Genomic DNA, 21,899 nt, shown 5'->3' with positions numbered 1-21,899 from the left:
GGGTCAACATACAGAAAATGATATATGTGACCACAAGGTGTCAGAACACAGTCCATTACACTTTAAGGTGAATGGGGTTTATTTGTGCGGGTGAGATCATATCAAATGCAAACATCAGGTTCCTTTTTCTTATACTGCAGAAATTGTTTTTGAACCAGTAACCTGTCAAAGAGTTGTTGAAAGTGAAGAATGGAGTGGCATTTATTCCTTTTTTCCCTAGGTTGAATTCTCCAAGTTTTCTCCAATCAGGATGTAGCTTGCTTCAATTCTGCACAAAAACATTCAACAATTGGGTAAACCTGTTTACAAGTGAGCCTGCAGTGCAAAGCCAGTTGAAATATGCAAAATCATGTTTGTGCTGGACAAGATTAGAAACCATCTGATCACTGACTGATCACCATCGAGGGGGAGAGACCATATTTCTATTTTATTAGCTCATTATAAAATCTAGTATAGAATTTAAAAGCCTTTTCCTTACATTCAAAGCCCCAAATGGTTCAGCTTGACCATTGGGGCTTTGTAGGCTGCAGGTCCACTTGTGATACCTAGAGTTTGAAAAAATACCTGCCCAATGTTTTGTTCCTGCTTGTTTTCCTTCTCAATTCACCCCAACCGGTCTACGCATAAAGCTGCCCACCCTGGGCCTGGTTCTGGCCCAACTCTTTAATTCGGCCACGGGACAGTATGTATTTTCTTACCCAAGTACAAAATCGAGATCACGTTATTCAAGCTAACTTTTGACTTTTTTTGGGGGGGGGGAATCAAATATATTGTAACACACATTACATAGTGAAAGAGTCTTAAAGACTATACGGTGTAGTCAGTATAATTGCAATATGCACTTTATTCACATTTCTGGTAAAGAGTGAGAGTAACAAATTTTAGGGTAATATGTCTTACTAACTAGTGATACTAAACTTACATATTTCCTTTACCTAAATATTATTTGCGTGTTGAATCTTTGTTTACTAAACATACGTCTCTATTTGACAGATATATTCAAGTAGTGTTGCTCATAGATGGGGATGGATGTCTGACGCTCTGGAGATGTCTTAGCAAAATACAGAAGATCAAGGATGTAGGAAACCCATGTGGTTCCTTAAAAAGAAGGAATAAAAAGATAATTCTAACTTCTCCCCTCTTCATACACATTCTAGGGGCTGAACAACATGTGTGTGGACTGACCTGCTTTTGTGTATGTTGCAATCAAAATATCATCTGTCTGTAACATAGTGAGTCAGTGAAACTCCATGGAAATCAAACAGCTCTAGTCGAGGGGGTAAAACGATCTTTTTAAAAGGATAAACAATCATACAAAATACTGTAAATGGTAAATAGTCGCTTCTATAGCGCTTTTATGCAAAGCGCTTTACAATGTAGCTTCCCATTCACCCATTCACACATACACTCACTATGATGGCGGTGGCTGCCATGCAAGGTGCTCACCTGACCCACCGGGAGCAACTTGGGGATCAGTGTCTTGCCCAAGGACACTTCGACTTGTAGCCGGGAGCAGGGATTGAACCACTGACCCTGTGGTCAATGGTCAACTGCCTTACCAACTGAGCTACAGCCACCCCGTGGCCTAAATATATGATCATTGTGTTGGAGGAAACAAACTGCAACAGTTTGACTGAGGGGAAAATAATATTCACAAAGTTTTCTACAGGAAACGACAAGTTTAACTCTTTAATAGTGCAAAAGGAACTGAATTGCATAGCTTATACAATCTTTTAAAAACTTGTGTACAAGCTGGAGATCTGTGCTCATTAGTTCAACATTACAGGCTTAAAATGAGTTTATTTCATGAAAGTAAAGCACACTGTAAATTGAAAAAAGAAAGAAAATTTATTTCCCAGACATACCTTTCCAAACTCAAGAGACAAGATGATCACTGTTTATGTCCAAGCTGTATTCCTGACACTACAACTGAAGTTTTTCGACAACTAGCAGACTTTTTCCTTCCACTCTCTGCATGTTATATAACACTGCCTTCATGGTTCACTCCCTAATTTGATAAAAGTCCAGCCCCTTCTTGATTCTGCAGCTTTCATGGGCTTCACCCTTTTGTTTCCCTGTATTCTTAAAAACAGACAGCCCTCATAGTGCATGTATCTGGCATTAACATGTCCATACCATTTGATTCTGTTAGACTTCAAACAGAAAGTGACAAATCTTTAGGTTATTTTAAAAGCTGCACAACATACTACACAATACATAGTTTATACATTCATTTTAAAATGTGTGAACAGGCTGGCAGAGATCTGTCCTCATTAGTTCACCATTACAGTCTTACCAATAAGTTAACTGTAGGAAAGTAAAGCACAAGATAAAATGAAACAAAAAACATAATTCACAGATATACCTTGTGAAGATCAACTGACATGCTGATTTTACTGATGTCTGCGCAGTATTTCTGATGCTTTTCTCTTGTCAAAGTTTTTCCTTTTTAGAATTAGTTTAGAATTGGTGCTCTACAATAGATTAGGTAAAGTCTGAAGAAAGTAAAAAATTGTTCCATGCTTTATGCTAATATTAAACCAACTGAAGAGTAAAGTATAACTTAACAGGTAGAATATTTAAATACATTTTGAAAACCCAGTTATCTGGAGATATCTTGATTACTGAGACTACTGGGACTGGCAAAGGGGAAAAAAACATTTTAGTAACTCATGCTTAAAAGTCAACTAAGACTTTTCATTTAAAAAATTGATATGTGAACCAGGAAACAAAAAGGTACGGCGTAATTAGGGAATTAACACTTATACAAGATGTTGCTCAAGATGAAAGTATCCAGCTAAAATGGGAGAATGAAAAATACATAAATGTAAGAAAATCATGTGATAAACACTGACACTATTTATGTTGCTGTTATGACACTATTTTGCTTATTAACCACCTGGTAGTTTTAATGTCATAGTGGACAGGGATCAACATACGAAAAATGCTATATATGACCACAAGGTGTCAGAACACAGTCCATTACAGCTTGTGGTAAATGGGCTTTTTTGTGCTGGTGAGATCATATTAAATATATTGTAACACACATTACATAGTGAAAGAGTCTTAAAGACTATACGGTGTAGTCAGTATAATTGGAATATGCTCTTTATTCAAATTTCTGGTAAAGAGTGAGAGTAACAAATTTTTGGGTAATATGTCTTACTAACTAGTGATACTAAACTTACATATTTCCTTTACCTAAATATTATTTGCATGTTGAATCTTTGTTTACTAAACATACGTCTCTATTTGACAGATATATTCAAGTTATGTTGCTCATTTGATTAAAATGTAGTTCATAGCCTTAACTCATATAACATCCGCAGCATGATACTCTGCACATCTTTGCTATCACATTTGAGGCATTTAATTTTCTCACAATAGTGTCATACAGTATGTCTACTCAGTCATGGACCCATCTTCATCTGTTAACACCTCCAGTGATGTTTAGATTTCAGTGCGAAACTGAAGTGAGGGGTCCTTCATCTTTTTCTTGTAGTCTTCATCAAACTCTTCATTCTGCGCCACAGTGAAATGGTTTTTCCAGTCACCAACCTTCCCTGCAGGACCACAGAGAATCAGTTACATGTTTAAGCAGATTGTAAAATGTCAGTTTTAAATATTGCTGACTCTACCTTTTCTCATGAAGGGAGAAATTTTGAAATCCATAACTGGGTTTGTAGAGTAATTGGCCATGTTGTTGTTTTTCATGTTGTCAAACTGCACTCCACCTGAAATTTGTCTCTTCTCCTCTGCTGAAAGTGACAAACCAAGAAAGCTGCAGAGTTTGTTTATTTCCCGTTCAGTATCCTGGAAATACAATTATCAAATATTATTATTGCATTATTAACATCTAGAAGAGAGTTTTAGAAAATTGCGAAAAGGAGGAGCATCAGAACAACAACTACCTCAACCATATCTTCAAAGAACATGTAATGGAGGTTAGAATAAGTCTGTTTCTTCTTCCACCAGCCGTTCACATGGTCGTACCAGGATCCATACACAACTGAGGCCAAAGAATAAAACACGAAAACCAAATTACAGTAATTAGTAATCTGGAGGATATTTGGTCAACCCTGCTCCATAAGAACAACTTTATGACTTAGTTCATACATTTACATTTAGTCATTTAGCAGACGCTTTTATCCAAAGCAACTTACAAGTGAGGTACAAGGCAAGAAAAAATCTACTCTTTCATACTCTTTCCCTCCATGAATCTCCTGAAGTAGCTGCTCCAGTCTCCAGGATCTGGCTCAATCTGATTCATGGTATCGAAGTGGAAATAGGACACCATGTTGTCTTTGGCATTGCGGGCCACATAGACTATCTGCATGAAAAAAACACTTGAATGTTTAGAAAACAACATCAAATTATCATAACAGTTAGCAAAGTTTTATATCGTTAAAGTTGTAGTTTTTTTCACCACAGTCTTTCTGGTGGTGAAAGACTATTGCTATTGGAAGTTAACAGCCACATATCCAGCCATCTTTAGTATTTACACCCCTCAAAGCTTAATTAGGTGCCTTAACATAGCTGTTTAAAAAGATCACATTAGTGTCATTATCTAACTGTACAAACAACCACAAAAACAAATAAAACACATAACACAATACAAGCCTGTACAGGTTTCGTTACCACAGATATAGTGGCACACTAGCTTCAGAATCCATTACTTCTCACAACAAACTCCAGCCTCACACGGCTATTAAGATGGCCCCATGAAGAGATGCATTAGGCTCTGTTGTATAGTTTGTTTTATTTGTTCAGTAATGTAATGCTTTCACTAGAGAGTGACTGCTGTACATGTGACAGCCCATAGTATTTCACTGACCTTCACAAATGCTGGAAGGTTTGCAAAAGTTTTGTTTAAAGTTGTGTCTGCCCTTGTTTATAGCCAGACTCAAGCAGTTCTGTTAGGTAAATAAGAAGGCTTAATGAGAAGGAGACAGAATGCAGTTCAACTAAGCCAGAAAAACACTGACAAAGAATATCAAAATAGTTAATGAAAACTACAGACAAAAGACCAGGAAGTCTGTGGGGCCAGATAGTCTATGCTAGCCCTTTTTTTACATGGATCAAAAAATCTTCACAGCTGTGGGAGGTCCAGTCTATTCATCCGACATTGCGCAATAACTGAATACTGACCAGTCATCCTGATATCTGAAGTCATAAAGTCCTTTGCCCTTTGAGAGATGAAGTGCTTTGAGATACTGGAGTTGGCCAACCTGAAGGACATCACAAACTCCCAGCTGGACCCCCTGCAGGTTGTCTACAGGGCAAACAAGCCATTCTATAACGCAGTCAGCATTGGACTTTACCACACACTGCAATACCTTGACTCCCCAGGGACTTTTTGCAAGCATCCTGTTTCTGGACGTCAGCTCAGCTTTCAACACAATAATAGGTGAGATTCTATAGACCAGTTTTACCAACCTATGCCTGCTCCCACCTCTCAGCACCCTCTTCTCTACTTTTTTATCCCTCTATACAAAAGTCCAGTAACTTTTATGTCAAGAACGGAAATTTGCAGATGACACAACCTCCATCTGCCTCATCTGCGATGCTGATATGTCTGCACATCCACAATGGGTTGAATGGCTGGCCCTCTTACAATTAAACTTACATTGTGCTAAATGTATATTTAATAAATTATTTTGCATTTAAAATACAAGCTGTATATCCTGTACATGCAACCACATCCACCTTACCACCTACTTAAACATCAGTGGCAGAGTCAGGCTGCCTGAGAAGCAGCGGCCAAAACAATGTTAAGGGCTATTGATACATTCATTGAGCCCCAGTCAGTCCACAGAAACATGCATATTTGGTAAGAGACCACATCCATAATAGATGGCACTTGGAGGGTATTTTATTTTGTTTGCTATACTTTAAGGATAACTCAGAGTTCACTGCTCTACTGTACAGCACCTTAAGGGCACTCTCTCACCTTTGCCCCAGTTCCATGAAGGGGCGTACTTGGTCTGCAACAATGTATACAAAGGTGGGGATTCTCAAAGAAATTTAACCCAATTTCATCCAATTTAAAATCAGGACCCACATAATCTGACAGATTAGCAAAAAGAGAATTCTTTTAAATGATTAGCCTAATGGGATATTTCCTGAACATGTAATTTAGTTACTAGTGTAATTAAACCAGTTCTGATTAGTTGCACTACATCAGGATCATCTACTCTCATTTTCTTTTTCATCTACTCTCACTTTCTTGGGATCAAACCCAAAGATACGGCAAATAACACACAGGCTACTGACCTTGCAGTTTTGGTCCCAAAAAGATTTTGGCACAAACTGGACTGGGAAATGAGTTTTAATTAGGCGAGGAGAGGTGGAGAGCCCCTCCACAAGATCTTTTCCTATGTAAAAGAGGTTAAGATAGACTTAGCAAAACCAGTTTCGAAAAGGCATTAAATAGCTGAATGCTATAGTGGTAAATGCAATGTCCTGTTAGAAATAACCACATGAAAGCAAAAAATAGAAAATCTACTTGTGTTTTTATGTTTGTGATGTGTGTTCACGAAACACAGTGAGTGTGTTTGATCGTCTGTCCAACCTGAAAACACGGACGGGATGTATAGCTCCAGGAAAGGTACTCTGTCATAGATGGGGATGGATGTCTGACGCTCTGGAGATGTCTTAGCAAAATACAGAAGATCAAGGATGTAGGAAACCCATGTGGTTCCTTAAAAAGAAGGAAAAAAAGATAATCCTAACTCCTCCCCTATTCATGCACACTGAGCACTGAACAACATGTGTGTGGACTGACCTCCTTTTGGGTATGTTGCAATCAGAATATCATCTGGCCTGGCCTTAAAGTTTTGGACATTCTCCCAGCTGTCTGTAAAATAGTGAGTCATTGAGACACCGTGGAAATCAAACAGCTCTGGTCGAGGGGGTAAATCCATCTTTTGAACAAAAGATAAATAATCATAAAAAATATATGATCATTGTGTTAGAGGAAACAAACTGCAGCAATTTGACTGAGGGGAAAATAATATTCACAAAGTTTTCTACAGGAAAAGACAAGTTCAACTCTTCAATTGTGCAAAAGCAACTGAATTGCATAGCTTATACAATCTTTTAAAAACTTGTGTACAAGCTGGAGATCTGTGCTCATTAGTTCAACATTACAGGCTTAAAAATGAGTTTACTTCATGAAAGTAAAGCACACTGTAAATTGAAAAAAGAAAGTAAAATTAATTTCCCAGACATACCTTTCCAAACTCAAGAGACATGCTGATCACTGTTTGTGTCCAAGTTGTATTCCTGACACTACAACTGAAGTTTTTCGACAACTAGCAGACTTTTTCCTTCCGCTCTCTGCATGTTATATAACACTGCCTTCATGGTTCACTCCCTAATTTGATAAAAGCCCAGCCCCTTCTTGATTCTGCAGCTTTCATGGGCTTCACCCTTTTGTTTCCCTGTATTTTCAAAAACAGACAGTGCATGTATCTGGCATTACAATGTCCATACCATTTGATATTGTTAGACTTCCAACAGAAAGTGACAAATCTTTAGGTTATATTAAAAGCTTTCAGCTCCAACATACTGCATACACATTGAAACAATGCCTTACTCTTGGGATTTGTTTCCACATCATGCACACTTTCAACTCAAAATGCTTGCAACATCTAACACTAGTCCCTTCTGTACTGGAGAATATGGGGAAGTATGTGTAGAGATTTGGCATAGTATCAAAAATAATAGTCAGTAAGGAATTAAAAAAAAAACACTCACACAAACACTTATTGTTATCAGAGTTCTTGTTCTATATCTACTCCGGACAGATCCCTTGGCTTAATAGAAAGGTCCTACAAATATCTACCAAATGTGTCAGAAACTTAACATATGATTCTCTGGCCCTTACCCCACCTAATTTTGTCCGAACAAAGAGCTGATAATCAGCTTCTTGTCAGCTGAGTCTAATGTACAGTGGTGGTGATTAGATTTATAAGTAATAAAATTCCTATGGTGCTATGAACTTATGACAATCAAGTGACCTCTGTTCTAACTGGCAGCTTTAGGTTTCTCCAAAGGTGCAGAGAGTGGTGACCCTGAGCCAAGAGACAAGGTTTTAATGTTTCTGACCTCCTGTCTCGGGCTGTGTCCAACCTAGCAATAACTTCTTCAGTCCAACCTTTGCTGCAGCCCTGCAGCTCCAATTTATTACTGCATAAGATGTAGAGCTGAAGAAAAGTTGAGTTTGTCTTTACACATTTCGGAAAAATCCAAATGGAAAAAGTAGTTACAGCCATCTAAAAAGTGCTATGAGCCTAACGTTAACTTCTTTCTTTAACATTTGAAACTGATTAATCAAATATTAGTCTACATTTTAAAATTATGAAAGAAAAATATTTATATATATTATGTTGTCATCACAACATAACACAAATTTTCATGTTCAGGTTGTTCAGTTTGTTTGTCTGTGATACCAGACTGGAACACACCAGGGAGCACTTCTCCTTCACAGACCACCTTGTCAGTGCCACCCTGCTGCAGGAGGAAGGCTTTGATCAGTACAAGATCTCTTAAAGGTCCTCACCCCAATACTATGATGCTTCTCAGCATTGTAAAGCATTAAAACCTTTCTTAGAAAGACCAGGACCCAAGGAAATACTGAATACATTGGTCACACTGTCAATGGAATAGAAACTCATGACTGAAACTGACTTTCACCAGAAAACCACTGAGAAATTTTCAGACAAGAAAGAAAGGAGGCTAAACTTATGTTCGAGTACTGGTAACAACACAGTGAATGGTTTTGCTTTAATGGTTCACTCCCTAATTTGATAAAAGCCCAGCCCCTTCTTGATTCTGCAGCTTTCATGGGCTTCACCCTTTTGTTTCCCTGTATTCTCAAAAACAGACAGCCCTCATAGTGCACCCTTTTGTTTCCCTGTATTTTCAAAAACAGACAGTGCATGTATCTGGCATTACAATGTCCATACCATTTGATATTGTTAGACTTCCAACAGAAAGTGACAAATCTTTAGATTATTTTAAAAGCTGCAAAACAAACTACACAATACATAGTTTATACATTCATTTTAAAATGTGTGAAAAGGCTGGCAGAAATCTGTCCTCATTAGTTCACCATTACAGTCTTACCAATAAGTTAACTGTAGGAAAGTAAAGCACAATATAAAATGAAACAAAAAACATAATTCACAGATATACCTTGTGAAGATCAACTGACATGCTGATTTTACTGATGTCTGCGCAGTATTTCTGATGCTTTTCTCTTGTCAAAGTTTCTCCTTTTTAGAATTGGTTTAGAATTGGTGCTCTACAATAGATTAGGTAAAGTCTGAGGAAAGTAAAAAATTGTTCCATGCTTTATGCTAATATTAAACCAACTGAAGATTAAAGTATAACTTAACAGGTAGAATATTTAAATACATTTTGAAAACACAGTTATCTGGAGATATCTTGATTACTGAGACTACTGGGACTGGCAAAGGGGGAAAACATTTTGGTAACTCATAAAAATCAACTAAAACTTGTCATATAAAAAAATTGATATGTGAACCAGGAAACAAAAAGGTACGGTGTAATTAGGGAATTAACACTTATACAAGATGTTGCTCAAGATGAAAGCATCGAGCTAAAATGGGAGAATGAAAAATACATAAATGTAAGAAAGTTATGTGATAAACACTGACTGATTTATGTTCCTGTTATGACACTATTTTGCTTATTAACCACCTGGTAGTTTTAATGTCATAGTGAACAGGGATCAACATACGAAAAATGCTATATATGACCACAAGGTGTCAGAACACAGTCCATTACAGCTTGTGGTAAATGGGCTTTTTTTGTGCTGGTGAGATCATATCAAATGCAAACATCAGGTTCCGGGGAATTTTTCTCACACTGCAGAAATTGTTTTTGAACCAGTAACCTGTCAAAGAGTTGTTGAAAAAGAAGAATGTATTTTGTTCTATTTGAAAACCCTAACCCTCTATCTATTCGAGTGAACTCTCATTATTTCGTTTTTATTGTTATAACGAGAAAAGTATCTAGTTAGGACGAGATACGGAGTACAAAATATCCTTATGGTGACAGCCATAGGTTGGCATAAATAATGAAGATGACAAAAATAATGTAAAACCGGAAGTGACGTGCTCGTGCGTAAAGTCACAGGAATTGGGGAACGTATACAACAAAGATGGCGACTCCCGGCGAGCAAACGGTGAAGGATGCACACGTGGGTAAAAAGAAAAAGGTAACAACGAACTAATGATTAGTAAGAGGACATAGCTGCACTCGTATTATACTTGTGGAATGACAGAGTAAACAGACTAGAACATGACGTTTTAAGCTGACAGAAGCAACGTTAATATAGTTGGTTATGTTGCTAGCAGCGGGCAGCTAATTTAAGTAGCGCTTATCAACAGAGCCGTGGTGGAGGCGAGGAGGTATTATTTAGAAATAAACACTTAACTATTTGTTATTTTATTAAAAATCACTAATGCTAACACAGCGCCGTTTGCTTCTCCTTGACAGCCTCCAGCTCGTTACTGGCAGGACGACGTGGAACAGACCGAACAAGGTCTCCAGCACAGGGGGGAAAAACCACAAGGAAAAAGGAAAAGAAAGCATGAAGAGCATCACACAAATGAAAAGAATTTCATTTCAGGGGTGAGCGAATGAAATTAATGAGCTTAACTTCAACTCATCACAGATTTTCAGGGAGTGGGAAAATGTATAATACCCCGCAAAGTACTAAAAGTTCAAATGAATGCCACAGTTAGTGTTTATCTGCTGACACAGGAGTGTGATAAAGAAAATATATTTATTTGAGAACAGGTAGAAGAAAACGTCTTTGTTTTAAGGCTTTCTCTGTTTGTATTTTTCTTTATGTAGTCCCAAACTAATTCCATGATGTTGCAGAGCTTCTTGTTCTGCAGAATGAATTTGGTATCAATCGGGTGCATATGAATCTAGTCCCAAACTAATAAACTTTATTTTGTTAGTGTCATTACCATACCAATATATTTCATAAATCTTTTCTTAATTCTTGTGTTTAGTAAACTAAATGCAGTTAATTTTTTTCTGGCTGTTGTTAATTTAATCTCAGAAACTGGACCCTTTCCCCGGCCCTGCTCCTGTTCCAGAAGACAGGGTGCAGAAGTTCAAGAGGAAAGAAAAAACAAAAAAAGTAGGTATTAGTTACTGTTTCTTGTTAGTGTAATTAGCTGTTGCCCCTTGTATCTCATTTCTACATGTGTCCTGTCGTAGCCTCCCCGGGAGCATTACAAGCTGAGAGACATTATAATTCGCTCTGAAGAAGCTTCAGAAATGGCCCAGAAACAAGCTGCCCGTTTTGACCTCCTTCTCCCAGAGGATGCAGGGTATCATCTTCTAAACACTGCCTGGAAAACAATAACTAACTAAGCCATGAGTTAAAACCTTTTGGTTGTGATGCCTTTACTTTTATTCTCAGCTTTTTAGAGGGAGATGAAGATGAAGACACGTGTACAATCTCACAAGAGGATATTGCAGATGCTGTGGATATAACATCTGGAGCAAAGGTGGGTCTCTGTTTTCATCTAGTTTTAGGTTGAATATTGGTGTAGGTCATCATTTACTTTAGTCTAGACATACCATTTTCTACTAGTAACTTTAGACACACTGCAAATGTAAAGTAAATTTGGAGAGCAGTGGCTTATGGCATGTTGGCACACCAGGATTTTTGTGTGATAGACTCATGAACAGATAGTTATCCAGTGTTTTTCCATTACTTAGGATTTCTTTATACTCTGAACATTCTACTTTGTTTTTTATAGTCACCTTAAGCAGTTACAATCTTCTTATCCAGAGTAACTGTAAACTAAGCCAGTTTCTATTTTTAAATAGTTTTATCTGGGTTGATAAACATCAGAACTCTTTCAAGTTATGCAAAGTGCAATTTAACTGCTAGCAGATGCTTCTTGGTTGTAGTAAATGTTCTTTTGTCATGTAAATAATATGCAAGACATAAGTCAGTCTTGTAAAAACATATTCATAATAAGTTTTTGTAACTTGATTGATTGTTTTTTTTTGTATACCAGATATACTCATATATTACATTTAAGATGAATTTTGTTAATTTGTTTTCTCTATCCATCTTCCTCCTTTAGTATTTTAATCTGAAACTGTCTCAGTTCGGGCCATATCGAGTAGATTACAGCAAAACTGGACGGTCAGTATCACACACATAGTGTATTCAGTCTTTGTCTTAGGATTGCTTTCATGGTATTGATGTATACATCCCCAAACATTTATCTTGTTTGTTAATTGTTTATGCACTAGTAGGAAGCTGAAAGCACCACACTGCCACAAGTAAAAATGCTAATGGTAATTAGTTAACTTAGCAGTAGGAGAAATTAGCTCCAGGTAGTATATGGTGTAATAACCACAATCTTACCCAGTAAAAGTTCTTATTCCAACAGATGTCAAATTTTGTTGGAAGAGCGTAAAGAGTGTCTGGTGGCTCAGTGGTAGAGCATTGGGTTGGGATGCAGAAGGCCAGGTGAAATGGGAGGGTTGTGACAGGAAGGGCATCCAACTTAAAAAACCCATGCCAAATCAAGATGTGTAACAAGTTCCACTTAGGCGACCCCTGAAGGGACAAGCTGAACGCCGTTGATTTGATTTGTTAGGAAGTGTGTAGACATTTATTTTTTTTATTCCTTTATTGCAGTATAGGGACACATTTACATTTCCCCTATTGATGAGTCAGCTGCGTCCAGCTCAAGGGAGTTGATTCAATTTGGGTTGGTTAATCTGGGTTTTCCAGATTACTTCCACAACTTAATCTTTCATCATTCCTATTGGTCCAAAGTATTGTGAGTAACTGTTAGTAGTATGCTAGTAACATCTGTGTGGATGTGCAGGGCCATTACATGATGTAAATAACATCTGTGTTCTTCCTTTTGTGACAAGTGAAATATTCAAGTTTCTAATAATGAGTAAACAGTACAGATACATGATCCAAAAAAAAAACCCAGAAACCCTGAACACGCAAAATAAAACTGCAGAGTCGGGTGATAAATCTCTGGGTAAATCCTGAGCAAGACCTTTTAACACACTGTGATTTGAACCTTTTGTTGATATCAAAATATTTTTTTTTCTTTTAAATGCGGGACTTTTCTGTTTGTTGTGCTCTTCTTCATGTCAGTCACCTGCTGCTTGGTGGGAGGAGAGGCCATGTCGCTTGTATAGACTGGCAGTCCAAACAGCTGATGTGTGAGATAAACGTGATGGAGTCTGTCAATGATGTAAAGTGAGTCACCCAACCTTATATGGTGCAACTCAACAAAAACTACAAAACCTAATACTTTAAAGCTTGGCTTCACTTACCAGCAATTGTAAACTGCCTTTTATTTAGGTGGCTTCACAGTGAGACAATGTATGCAGTGGCTCAGAAGAAGTGGCTGTACATCTACGACTCCAACGGAATAGAGCTTCACTGCATCCGCAAATTCAATGACGTCCTTCGTATGCAGTTCCTACCCTACCACTTTTTGCTAGCCACAGCGGTGGGTTCATTAAAATGATTCTCATAACTTTTAGGCTTTTTTATTTTAAATACATACTATACCATACTACCGAAACAGAAAGGTTGTTTCTGTTGAGTGCTACAAGTTGTAAAACAATGGTGTGTCTTACATTTTTAATTTATTTAATCGGGTGCAAGTCTCATTAAGATAGAAATGGTTTCGGGGCGGCACTGAAAGAAAGTCCGACCCTATGGTCAGTAGGTGGCCACACTACCAACCGAGCCACTGCCGCCCCACTAAAGCTAGCTATTAAGAGGTATAAATACAAATAAGTTGAAACATTTGTTTTAATTTTGGCAAATATGATACACAAGTAAATCTGTACAATATTAGCTATTATATGTTTTGTTTGCAGTGTGCCCACAGATGAATAGAAAACTACTGCTGGATTGCTTTTATGCTGAAGAACACTTTAAATTGTATTATTTTCAGGTTGATTTTGGAGTTACTTTATAGGGAGAACCATTTTCTGTGGCTTTAGTGGATTAATGCATATTTGTTGATGAGATAAAATAAAGAAGTACTACATTTTCATGGTTTAAAATGCTTGCCTCTTGTCCTTCACCTCAAAATTTGAAAATCCCTAATCTAGCATCAAGTAAAAATAAACATTCTGAAAATCAATTCAACGTTTTAACAGCTCTGACAAACCTTTGTTTTTCCATGTTTTCATCAGAGTGCTACAAGTTTTCTGCAGTACCTAGATGTGTCTGTAGGAAAGGAGGTGGCAGCCATCTGCACAAAGACTGGCCGACTCGATGTGATGTGCCAGAACCCTCATAACGCCATCATCCATCTGGGACACCCCAATGGCACAGTCACTCTGTGGTCACCCAACCAGAAAGAAGCCCTTGTGAAAATGCTCTGTCACCAGGGTGGCGTGCGATCTGTCACTGTAGACAGGACGGGGATGTGAGTAACTTTAAGACTGCACATTTCTCATGTAGAAAAACAAAATTGCCTTTATTTCAAGGCATTTAAAACCTGTACTTCATTCACTCTGATTCAAAGCAGTGGAGCAGCTTGTAAAATTAGTCCAGTTTTTCCTTTGCTTAATTCTCTTGAAGTTTTTTTTATCTGAAAGAAACGTCACAATAGAATTGTCTTGTATTCAATTTGGTTAAACGCATCTGGGGTGGGAATACAAAACTAATCACAGTAATTAGATCCTGATGTGTACCAGTGAATATTCCAATGAATGAAAATTTGCTCTGTAATGTGGAACAGCACAATTGCCATTTGTTCATTACTTTGGCAATTATATCAGACAGACAGTTTCATAGTAATGGGGGTAAAACCTCTTGTCATTAATAATATTTAGATTATTTTAACTAATAACACATAAATTATTTTATTGTTGTCATAATTACAAAATGTAAACATACACAGCGTAGGTTGTAAAAAGTATGTGAGTCTGTATTATAATGACAATAAGAAAACTAAATGAGTCAGGACATTGTAAACTTGGGGTCCAGTCAGTGAAACCTGATTGGAGGTGTGGGTTAGACTAGTGGAGAGGCAAAACAGTGGTGGTTAGGGACAAACAAGTTTACAGAAAGAGGAAAAAAAAACTGAAAAATACCTATTACATTTTGAATAGTTAACTTAATCTCCACCAGAGGGCAATATGTTGTAATGGTTTCTTCTTATGGCAGATACATGGTGACCTCTGGCATGGACAAAAAGCTGAAAGTATATGACATCAGAGCCTTCAAGCCTCTGAAATCCTACTTCCTCCCTGCTGGAGCTTCCTCGTTATCACTGAGTCAGAGGGGTCTGCTGTCTGCAGCCACTGGGGATATTGTTCAGGTCATTATCACCTTCACATTGCACAATAGTTCAGAGCACAGGAAGTGATGCATTTAGTAAATTTGGAGATATGGTTTGTTCTAAATGCACATACCTGGAGATTTACTGTCTGTTATAACAATGTTACTAAGATGAGAATTTGCAGACCAAAGACACAAGATATTGAAAAACGAATGCCACAGTATTGTTGAATTGCCTAAAATTTCAAATATTTATATAGAGTATAACTATTTTTCTTCAAGGCATATACATATTACTATGAATTCACCAATGATTAAGCAAAATAATCTATGGGAAGTTAGTGCTCCAGTATTAGACAATAGCATCATCTTTTTGCTAAACATAAAAGACAAGCTGATATGTTTAGTGATTGCCTTAGCTATGATGATATAAATAAGCCATTAACTTTCTCTTCATTGCATAGGTTTCATAAATGAAATATGGGATACATAAGAAATCATCAATATTGGTAACTGTTTGCTCACATATCACTTAATATGGGTCTGTAATAACCAGCTCTATTGCAGGTGTACAGGGATGTGTGGAGCACTCCGGTGACTAAGCCCTACATGGCTCACAGAGTTCAGGGAACAGTTTGGGGGCTGCACTTTTGTCCCTTTGAAGATGTTCTAGGAGTTGGCCATGGAGAGGGTTTCAGCAGCATGCTCGTGCCAGGTTTGACTTGGTTTCATTTACATATCTAAACTACAAAGGAACACCAAATGGGTTCTCATTTCTTTATGTTTTCTATTTAACCTCAAAGGTGCGGGTGAGCCTAACTTTGATGGGCTGGATGCAAATCCGTACCGCAGTGCGAAGCAGAGGCAGGAGTGGGAGGTCAAAGCCCTGCTGGAGAAGATCCAGCCAGAGCTCATCAGCCTGGACCCCAGTGAGCTTGGACAAGTTGACCATGCCACCTTTCAGCAAAGGCACCAAGACAGGGTCCAAGCTCTGGTCAGTGTGTGGAAACATGTTAAGCCTCTTTCACATATAAGCTCCAGACAATGCCTGGAGAATTAGCTCCAAACAAAGCCTAGAGTTGTCATTTTACACATGTAACACACAGTGGGAGATTGTTCAAGTCAGAAGTGTTCTCACAGGAGAACATCTGGTAGTTTTCAATGGGGAATAAGGCAGATCGAAAATTTGTACTGTGGGAAACAGTGTTTTATTCACAACACATCGAAGATATGCGTAAAAAAAAAAAAGAGAGATGCTGTGACAGTCGCATTATAGAAATATTGTCAGTGCAACCATTCACTTACTTTTAAATCCGCAGTTCAGATCAGTTTACTCTATTGATGCACAGACTCATGCGCATAATCCAGACTTTGTACTAGGGAGCTCACACAATAAACATCGGGTAACCTCCGGGCCTTCTTGCTCGGACATTTGCGTTATCACATACATTGCCCCTGGTTAAAGTTTGGGGGAAAAAAATCAAGATTCCGGCAAGTGTTAGATATTTTAGTTGTTTGCATGTTATTGGATTTTAAGATACATTTCAATTTTAAAATACAAAATCTTGATATTATTTTACAAGTTAATGTTGTCTTCTCCAGGGCTTTGACCCACTTGCCGAAGAAAAATTTGTTCCCAAATATAAGAAGAAAGGCCGTAGTTCTGCTGGTGGTGTTGAAAGGCGAAAAAGACAGGTAGCTCATGAGGATCAGAGGGTAAGTACTTGACATTTGATTAAATTATATTGGGATCTTGCTGCTGTATCTGCAGTGTGTGGCTCATCTCTCATAACTTGTTTATCCTGCAGGATGTGATCAGGGAAACAGTGGAGGACAAAATGAAGGTGGAAAAAGAAAGAAAAGAGAAAGAAAAGAAGAAAGCAGCATTATCTGGCCAGACATCTGCTTTGGACAGATTCAAAAGATAGAAGAGGGGAAAGCCTTGGCTCCGCCCAAAGCCCATTTACATTTTGTAGGACTGGCCTTTACACTTGGTATAGATGACAAATATGAACTGCTGAAATTCTGCATATAGACTGCTAACAAGGAGCCATTCCAATGGATACCAGTTCATCTGTAATCAATGTTGGGTTCTAATTAATGCCTCTAGCCTGAAGCACTGTGCCATGGCTAGCATGGGTGTCAACTACCATTTGTGTGAAGTCTTTTGTTCTCCTCTCTGCAGACCAACATTTTTCACTTCTCGTTTTCAAAATGTTGGTGACTGATCTGTCGTCTTCATGTTAATAAAATGTTTAAAAAAGCAATACCAAACATGAATTCAGTATGCCACACCTGAATGAAAAACATGCCAACACATTATGATATGTAAATAGCTAACTATAATCTTGAAAAGAGATCAGGAAACTTGAAAGAGACAGAGGACTTTATTAATTACAGCATTTGATTCAACCGTACAGTTCCTGAGTGTGAGCAGTTGGAGTTCCCTTTTATTTACTTGATGGGTGCGTGCAGGAAGTCAGCCTGAAGCATTATTTTACATCTACACAAAGGGTTCTTTTCACACCAGCCTGAGGAAGCAGAGACTAAATTTACTCCAGCTATCAGTGGAATGTTCTCATTCATTCTTCACTTTATGTGTCATGGAAAAAAATTATAAATACTACTATTTTAACTGCATTACTGCTGTAAATTACATCAGTCTCATGGTTATATTTTTGAATACTTAAACAGTGGCAGGGGTCTCCACTGTCCATCCCCAAAACTGGCTGAATGCATGTCTCAAACTTCAACTGACCAATTGATGTCCTGTCATTTTTTTTACACCACCATATTATCATTGAGTAACAACATGTTCCTTTGGAAGATTAACATAATTGATGTTATTTATTTCCTAATGGCTATAGGAACCCCCTAATTTTATATCTGTTGGACAAGCATTTAAGCATCCTATTAGAATAACAGCTACATTGCAATTACCTAATAATATGCTACATCAATGATAGCAGCTTTTAATTGTCAGATTTTCTGTTTATGCAAATACTTATAGTTTTCAGCATGCCAGTGTTGTTTGTACAGTATTTCAGTGTAACGATGCAGAATGCTCCTACAGTGTATAGGTAGGTTGAAGATAGTCCTTTATACAGCAGCTGTTTTTCCCAAAGAAGTCAAATATGTAATTTTATTTAAAAAATGTATAAAAATAAATTACCTTTCCTCAGTGAACACACTTTAGCTTCACAGCTTGAAGAGCACTTGTGCTTTTCACAGTAGCGAATTGAGGCACAGCCAAAATGAGTCCAGCTTTCTTTCTTATTCATCCTCATAACCCCTGCTCCAGGCCCAGAGCTGACCCGAGCAATGCCCTGACTTTGCACATCCCCAGAGAAGCACGCACACTCAGCCAGGAACAGGGAGGAGAAGAATTAACATCAGCCCAATATAGCAACATGTCCCTGGGTGGGATATGATGGATGGACACCATAGCCTGGTAGCAGCAGCGCCCATATGGCACACCTGGGCCCCCAGAGAAGAGTGGGCAGTGTGAGGGTAGCACCCCGGCTGCCCGAGCACACAGACCCACAAACACATCCTCTGGGGGAAGAGGCGTAGATAAAGGTGATGCAGAGGCAGCCAGGGAAATTTTGAGCAGTGCAGAGCGGGACAGAACATAGGTTGTACCGCTGCAATAGTCTGGAAAGACAGAGTGAGGGTACGCCCCCGCAGGGAGGTAGTGTTTGCTCTCCGGGTCCCTGTCCGGAGCCACGTGGAGATGCACCCTGCCAAGGTACAAGTCCCCTTCTTCATAGGGGTTACGGCTCTTGTTCAGAAAGTGAAGGAGGGCGCTGGGATTGAACAGGACATCGTCATCCACTTTGGCCATGTAGTGAGCTTTCGGGCAGAAACGGCGAGCCCAGCCCAGCATGGACAGGGTCTTCCTTGTGAGATTGGGGTAGGTATCCAAAAAACACCCTTGAATCAGGTCCCCATGTTCCCGGGCCTCCTCTATCAGCAGCTTGGCCAGCCCAGGGTCACTCGCCACACCTACCATGAAGAGGGTCATGACCCGCAGGCCCCTCACCTCCACTTCCCCTCCCCAGGTGTCCCTAATGGCTTGGCGGGCCCTCTGATTGGCCGGAGCCGAGGTGACCATGGTGAAGAGGTAAGGTTTGGCACGCTGGCACACGAGCGGACTGGGCATAAGCAGAAACTCCTCGGGTCTGGAGGGGGGGGCGCTCTGCAGGGGGATGATGGGGGGATGATCTATCACTGTACTCATAGCCATGGAGGTCACCCATGACTCAATGAAGTCCACAAAGAGCAGAGCCAACAGGGCCGCGGTCGCCAAGAAAAGAAAAGACCAGAGCCCAAGCCTGCGGCTCCGCTTTCCAAACCGGTGCTTCCAAGCCCACAATCCTCGTCCGACCATGACCAACACAGCTCTGAAGACCGCCGTTTTTCACTAGGTCCCCTTTCCTTGTCTCCTCGTCTAACGGTACTCCTCAGTCAATGCGTTTTTGCGCATTCCTCCACCTCAGATTTTTTTTTCTGCTTTCTTAAGAGCTTCGTGCTGTAACAGCAAGCTGTGCGTGACGACTCAGTGCGAGGATGCGGCAACAGAGCTCGTCCTCTTGTGCTGATGCTGCATCTTAGTAAGTGTCACCCAAATGGGAAGTGCAGCTGCGCAAAAAGGGGGTCGATTAGAATTGAAAGCAGGCTGAAGCTGTCTTTTCTCTGACTCTGCTGTGTAAAGCTGCATGAACCCCTTTTCAGTCTGGGAAGTAAGCCACTTATGTAATGACCTTCGCTTTAATGAGCTCGACTACTATGCAGACTTCCGATGTCGTTCAGAATTTCTTTTATATGGACAAATGTTTCTATATTTAATTAGATTTTTTAATTAAAAATTCCCCCAAAATGTGTGAAAGGGGCCTCTGTTAATCTACGTAATACTTAACAAATAAATATATTTGCCAAACATTGATTCGAATTTTATTCTTCAGTAATTTGAGTGGAAGCGACGCCCGGTGCTTCACTAGCAACACCTGGCGGTCATTCAGTCGTACTGCTTTCTTCCTGCTATTTACTAGTTAATGTGTGCATGCACAAAGCCCCACTCTACAACAATTGGGATGCTGTGTAAAATGGAAAAAAACAAAAGAATGCAGTGATATGCAAATCATGGAAACTGAAACTGAGAATTTTTATTATTTTTGAATTTGATGCCAGCAACACATCTAAAAAAGTTGGGACAGGTTTAACACGACACTGGAAAGGTTATGTGGTGCTAGAAATAGTGGATATAGAATGCAAAGAAACAACTTTATATAAATAAAGTTAAATTTAGAAATACTGCCATTTTCCCGAGCCTGAGAAAATTTTTAATTTCTGACAAGAAATTTTCTTTTTGGAATCATGGACACAACATCCTACAAAAACTTGACCTGTTATTAGCAAACAGTTTAATAACAGCATCTGTAGTATTGTGAGGGTGCATTACAGCACAAAGCATGGTAACTTGTAAATCTATGAAGGGGCCAATAATGCTGAACCATATATACAGGAACATATACTGCCATCCAGATCTTTTTCAGTTAAGGTCTTGCTTTAAGCAAAACAATATCCAAAACTATGTTCTGCACATATTACAACATTATGAGTCTGTAGTTAAAGTGTCCAAAACTGTCCTGCCTGCATTCCTGTCATCCACTGAAAACATTTAGTGCTTATAAGAAAAAAAATTTATCAAACAAGGCTGAGCAGCTGTAATTTTATGTCAAGCAAGAATGGGGAAAATTATGCTTTGCTGTGTAAAGTTATTTGTGCAGCACACTTTAAACATGTTATTTAACATTTGATTAGGTTCATCACACTGTGCACAGTGGGTAATATAAACTCATAATTACATTCACCAAAAAAATATTAATCAAATGATTACAACTCTTTGTTTTTGATCATCGGATTACATTTGTTTAGTATTCAAATTGACCAATAAATATTATATTTGTTCGACATTACTATATGTACAAAATCCAAGTGACAATTTCTGAAATAACTATGTGCAGACGTGGATGAAATTGTTGGCATCCTTCCACTGGTCCACTATGTCCCTATAGGGAAAGTGATGAACTTCATATAAAGTAAAAAAAAAAACTAGCTACAACTGAACATACAGTGGGACTAAAATGTACTAACAATATTACTCCTACTCTACTATTACAACTACTGATGCTGCTGAAAATTACCATTAAGATTAGGATTATATTAACTCACAGGATAAGGGGAAAGGAAAAAAAAAAGAAGCACCTTTCAAAATTCAAGTTATTAAGTGCTTCATATAGGGCAGCAAATTAAACACGAAATCACTGCGTTACAGTGTATTTCCACCGGGAAGCCAAATCATAAGATCAAAGATCAATGAGAGATCAGCTAAATTTTAAATGAGGACTAAAAGCAGAATAAAAATAAAATAAATTATAAATGTAAAAAATTAAACTTTAAGAAGTGATTAAAAGTCATCTTTGCTCTAGAGTCTTCAGACCAAGACTGCACCTTCAGTCACCAGAACTCCTAAAATACCTCTGCCTGAGGAACTGAAACCATG

At 38.6% G+C, this 21,899-nt stretch overlaps 3 protein-coding genes across 3 annotated transcripts; 1 reads left to right on the top strand and 2 right to left on the bottom strand.

The window, feature by feature from the left end:
- Positions 1 to 3,092: 3,092 nt before the first annotated feature.
- On the bottom strand, positions 3,093 to 7,390 carry LOC137139049 (cytosolic sulfotransferase 3-like). The gene is made up of 8 exons (XM_067525734.1): positions 7,233 to 7,390; positions 6,785 to 6,923; positions 6,572 to 6,700; positions 6,274 to 6,374; positions 4,204 to 4,330; positions 3,912 to 4,009; positions 3,639 to 3,813; positions 3,093 to 3,563 (listed from the first exon to the last, which is right to left on the bottom strand). The coding sequence occupies exons 1-8, from the start codon at positions 7,251 to 7,253 to the stop codon at positions 3,451 to 3,453; spliced, it is 903 nt and encodes a 300-aa protein (XP_067381835.1). The 5' UTR covers positions 7,254 to 7,390; the 3' UTR covers positions 3,093 to 3,450.
- Positions 7,391 to 10,158: 2,768 nt separating this feature from the next.
- Positions 10,159 to 17,614, top strand: wdr46 (WD repeat domain 46). Its single transcript, XM_067525729.1, has 14 exons — positions 10,159 to 10,246; positions 10,528 to 10,662; positions 11,102 to 11,182; positions 11,263 to 11,375; positions 11,468 to 11,555; positions 12,144 to 12,205; positions 13,184 to 13,288; positions 13,394 to 13,544; positions 14,242 to 14,477; positions 15,221 to 15,374; positions 15,902 to 16,049; positions 16,138 to 16,328; positions 16,937 to 17,050; positions 17,143 to 17,614. The coding sequence occupies exons 1-14, from the start codon at positions 10,190 to 10,192 to the stop codon at positions 17,260 to 17,262; spliced, it is 1,755 nt and encodes a 584-aa protein (XP_067381830.1). The 5' UTR covers positions 10,159 to 10,189; the 3' UTR covers positions 17,263 to 17,614.
- Positions 17,615 to 17,702: 88 nt separating this feature from the next.
- Positions 17,703 to 20,214, bottom strand: b3galt4 (UDP-Gal:betaGlcNAc beta 1,3-galactosyltransferase, polypeptide 4). The gene has a single exon (XM_067525731.1). It carries the CDS (start codon positions 19,722 to 19,724, stop codon positions 18,618 to 18,620), a length of 1,107 nt encoding a protein of 368 aa, XP_067381832.1. The 5' UTR covers positions 19,725 to 20,214; the 3' UTR covers positions 17,703 to 18,617.
- Between the last annotated feature and the right edge of the window lie 1,685 nt (positions 20,215 to 21,899).

This window comes from Channa argus, chromosome 13, assembly GCF_033026475.1.
Source record: "Channa argus isolate prfri chromosome 13, Channa argus male v1.0, whole genome shotgun sequence".
NCBI lineage: Eukaryota > Metazoa > Chordata > Actinopteri > Anabantiformes > Channidae > Channa > Channa argus.
The sequence above is the reverse complement of the archived record's forward strand: the minus strand, read 5'-3'. Positions and strand labels throughout refer to the sequence as shown.

Coding starts and splice junctions, on each gene's coding strand:
- LOC137139049 (XM_067525734.1), bottom strand. CDS start 7,253: ATGTCTCTTGAGTTTGGAAAG. Junction 6,924..7,232: donor TGTCTCTTGAGTTTGGAAAG/GTATGTCTGGGA, acceptor TTTGTTCAAAAG/ATGGATTTACCCCCTCGACC. Junction 4,010..4,203: donor GAGATTCATGGAGGGAAAGA/GTATGAAAGAGT, acceptor CTTTGGCCTCAG/TTGTGTATGGATCCTGGTAC.
- b3galt4 (XM_067525731.1), bottom strand. CDS start 19,724: ATGGTCGGACGAGGATTGTGGGCTTGGAAGCACCGGTTTGGAAAGCGG.
- wdr46 (XM_067525729.1), top strand. CDS start 10,190: ATGGCGACTCCCGGCGAGCAAACGGTGAAGGATGCACACGTGGGTAAA. Junction 10,247..10,527: donor ACGTGGGTAAAAAGAAAAAG/GTAACAACGAAC, acceptor TCTCCTTGACAG/CCTCCAGCTCGTTACTGGCA. Junction 17,051..17,142: donor TAGCTCATGAGGATCAGAGG/GTAAGTACTTGA, acceptor TTTATCCTGCAG/GATGTGATCAGGGAAACAGT.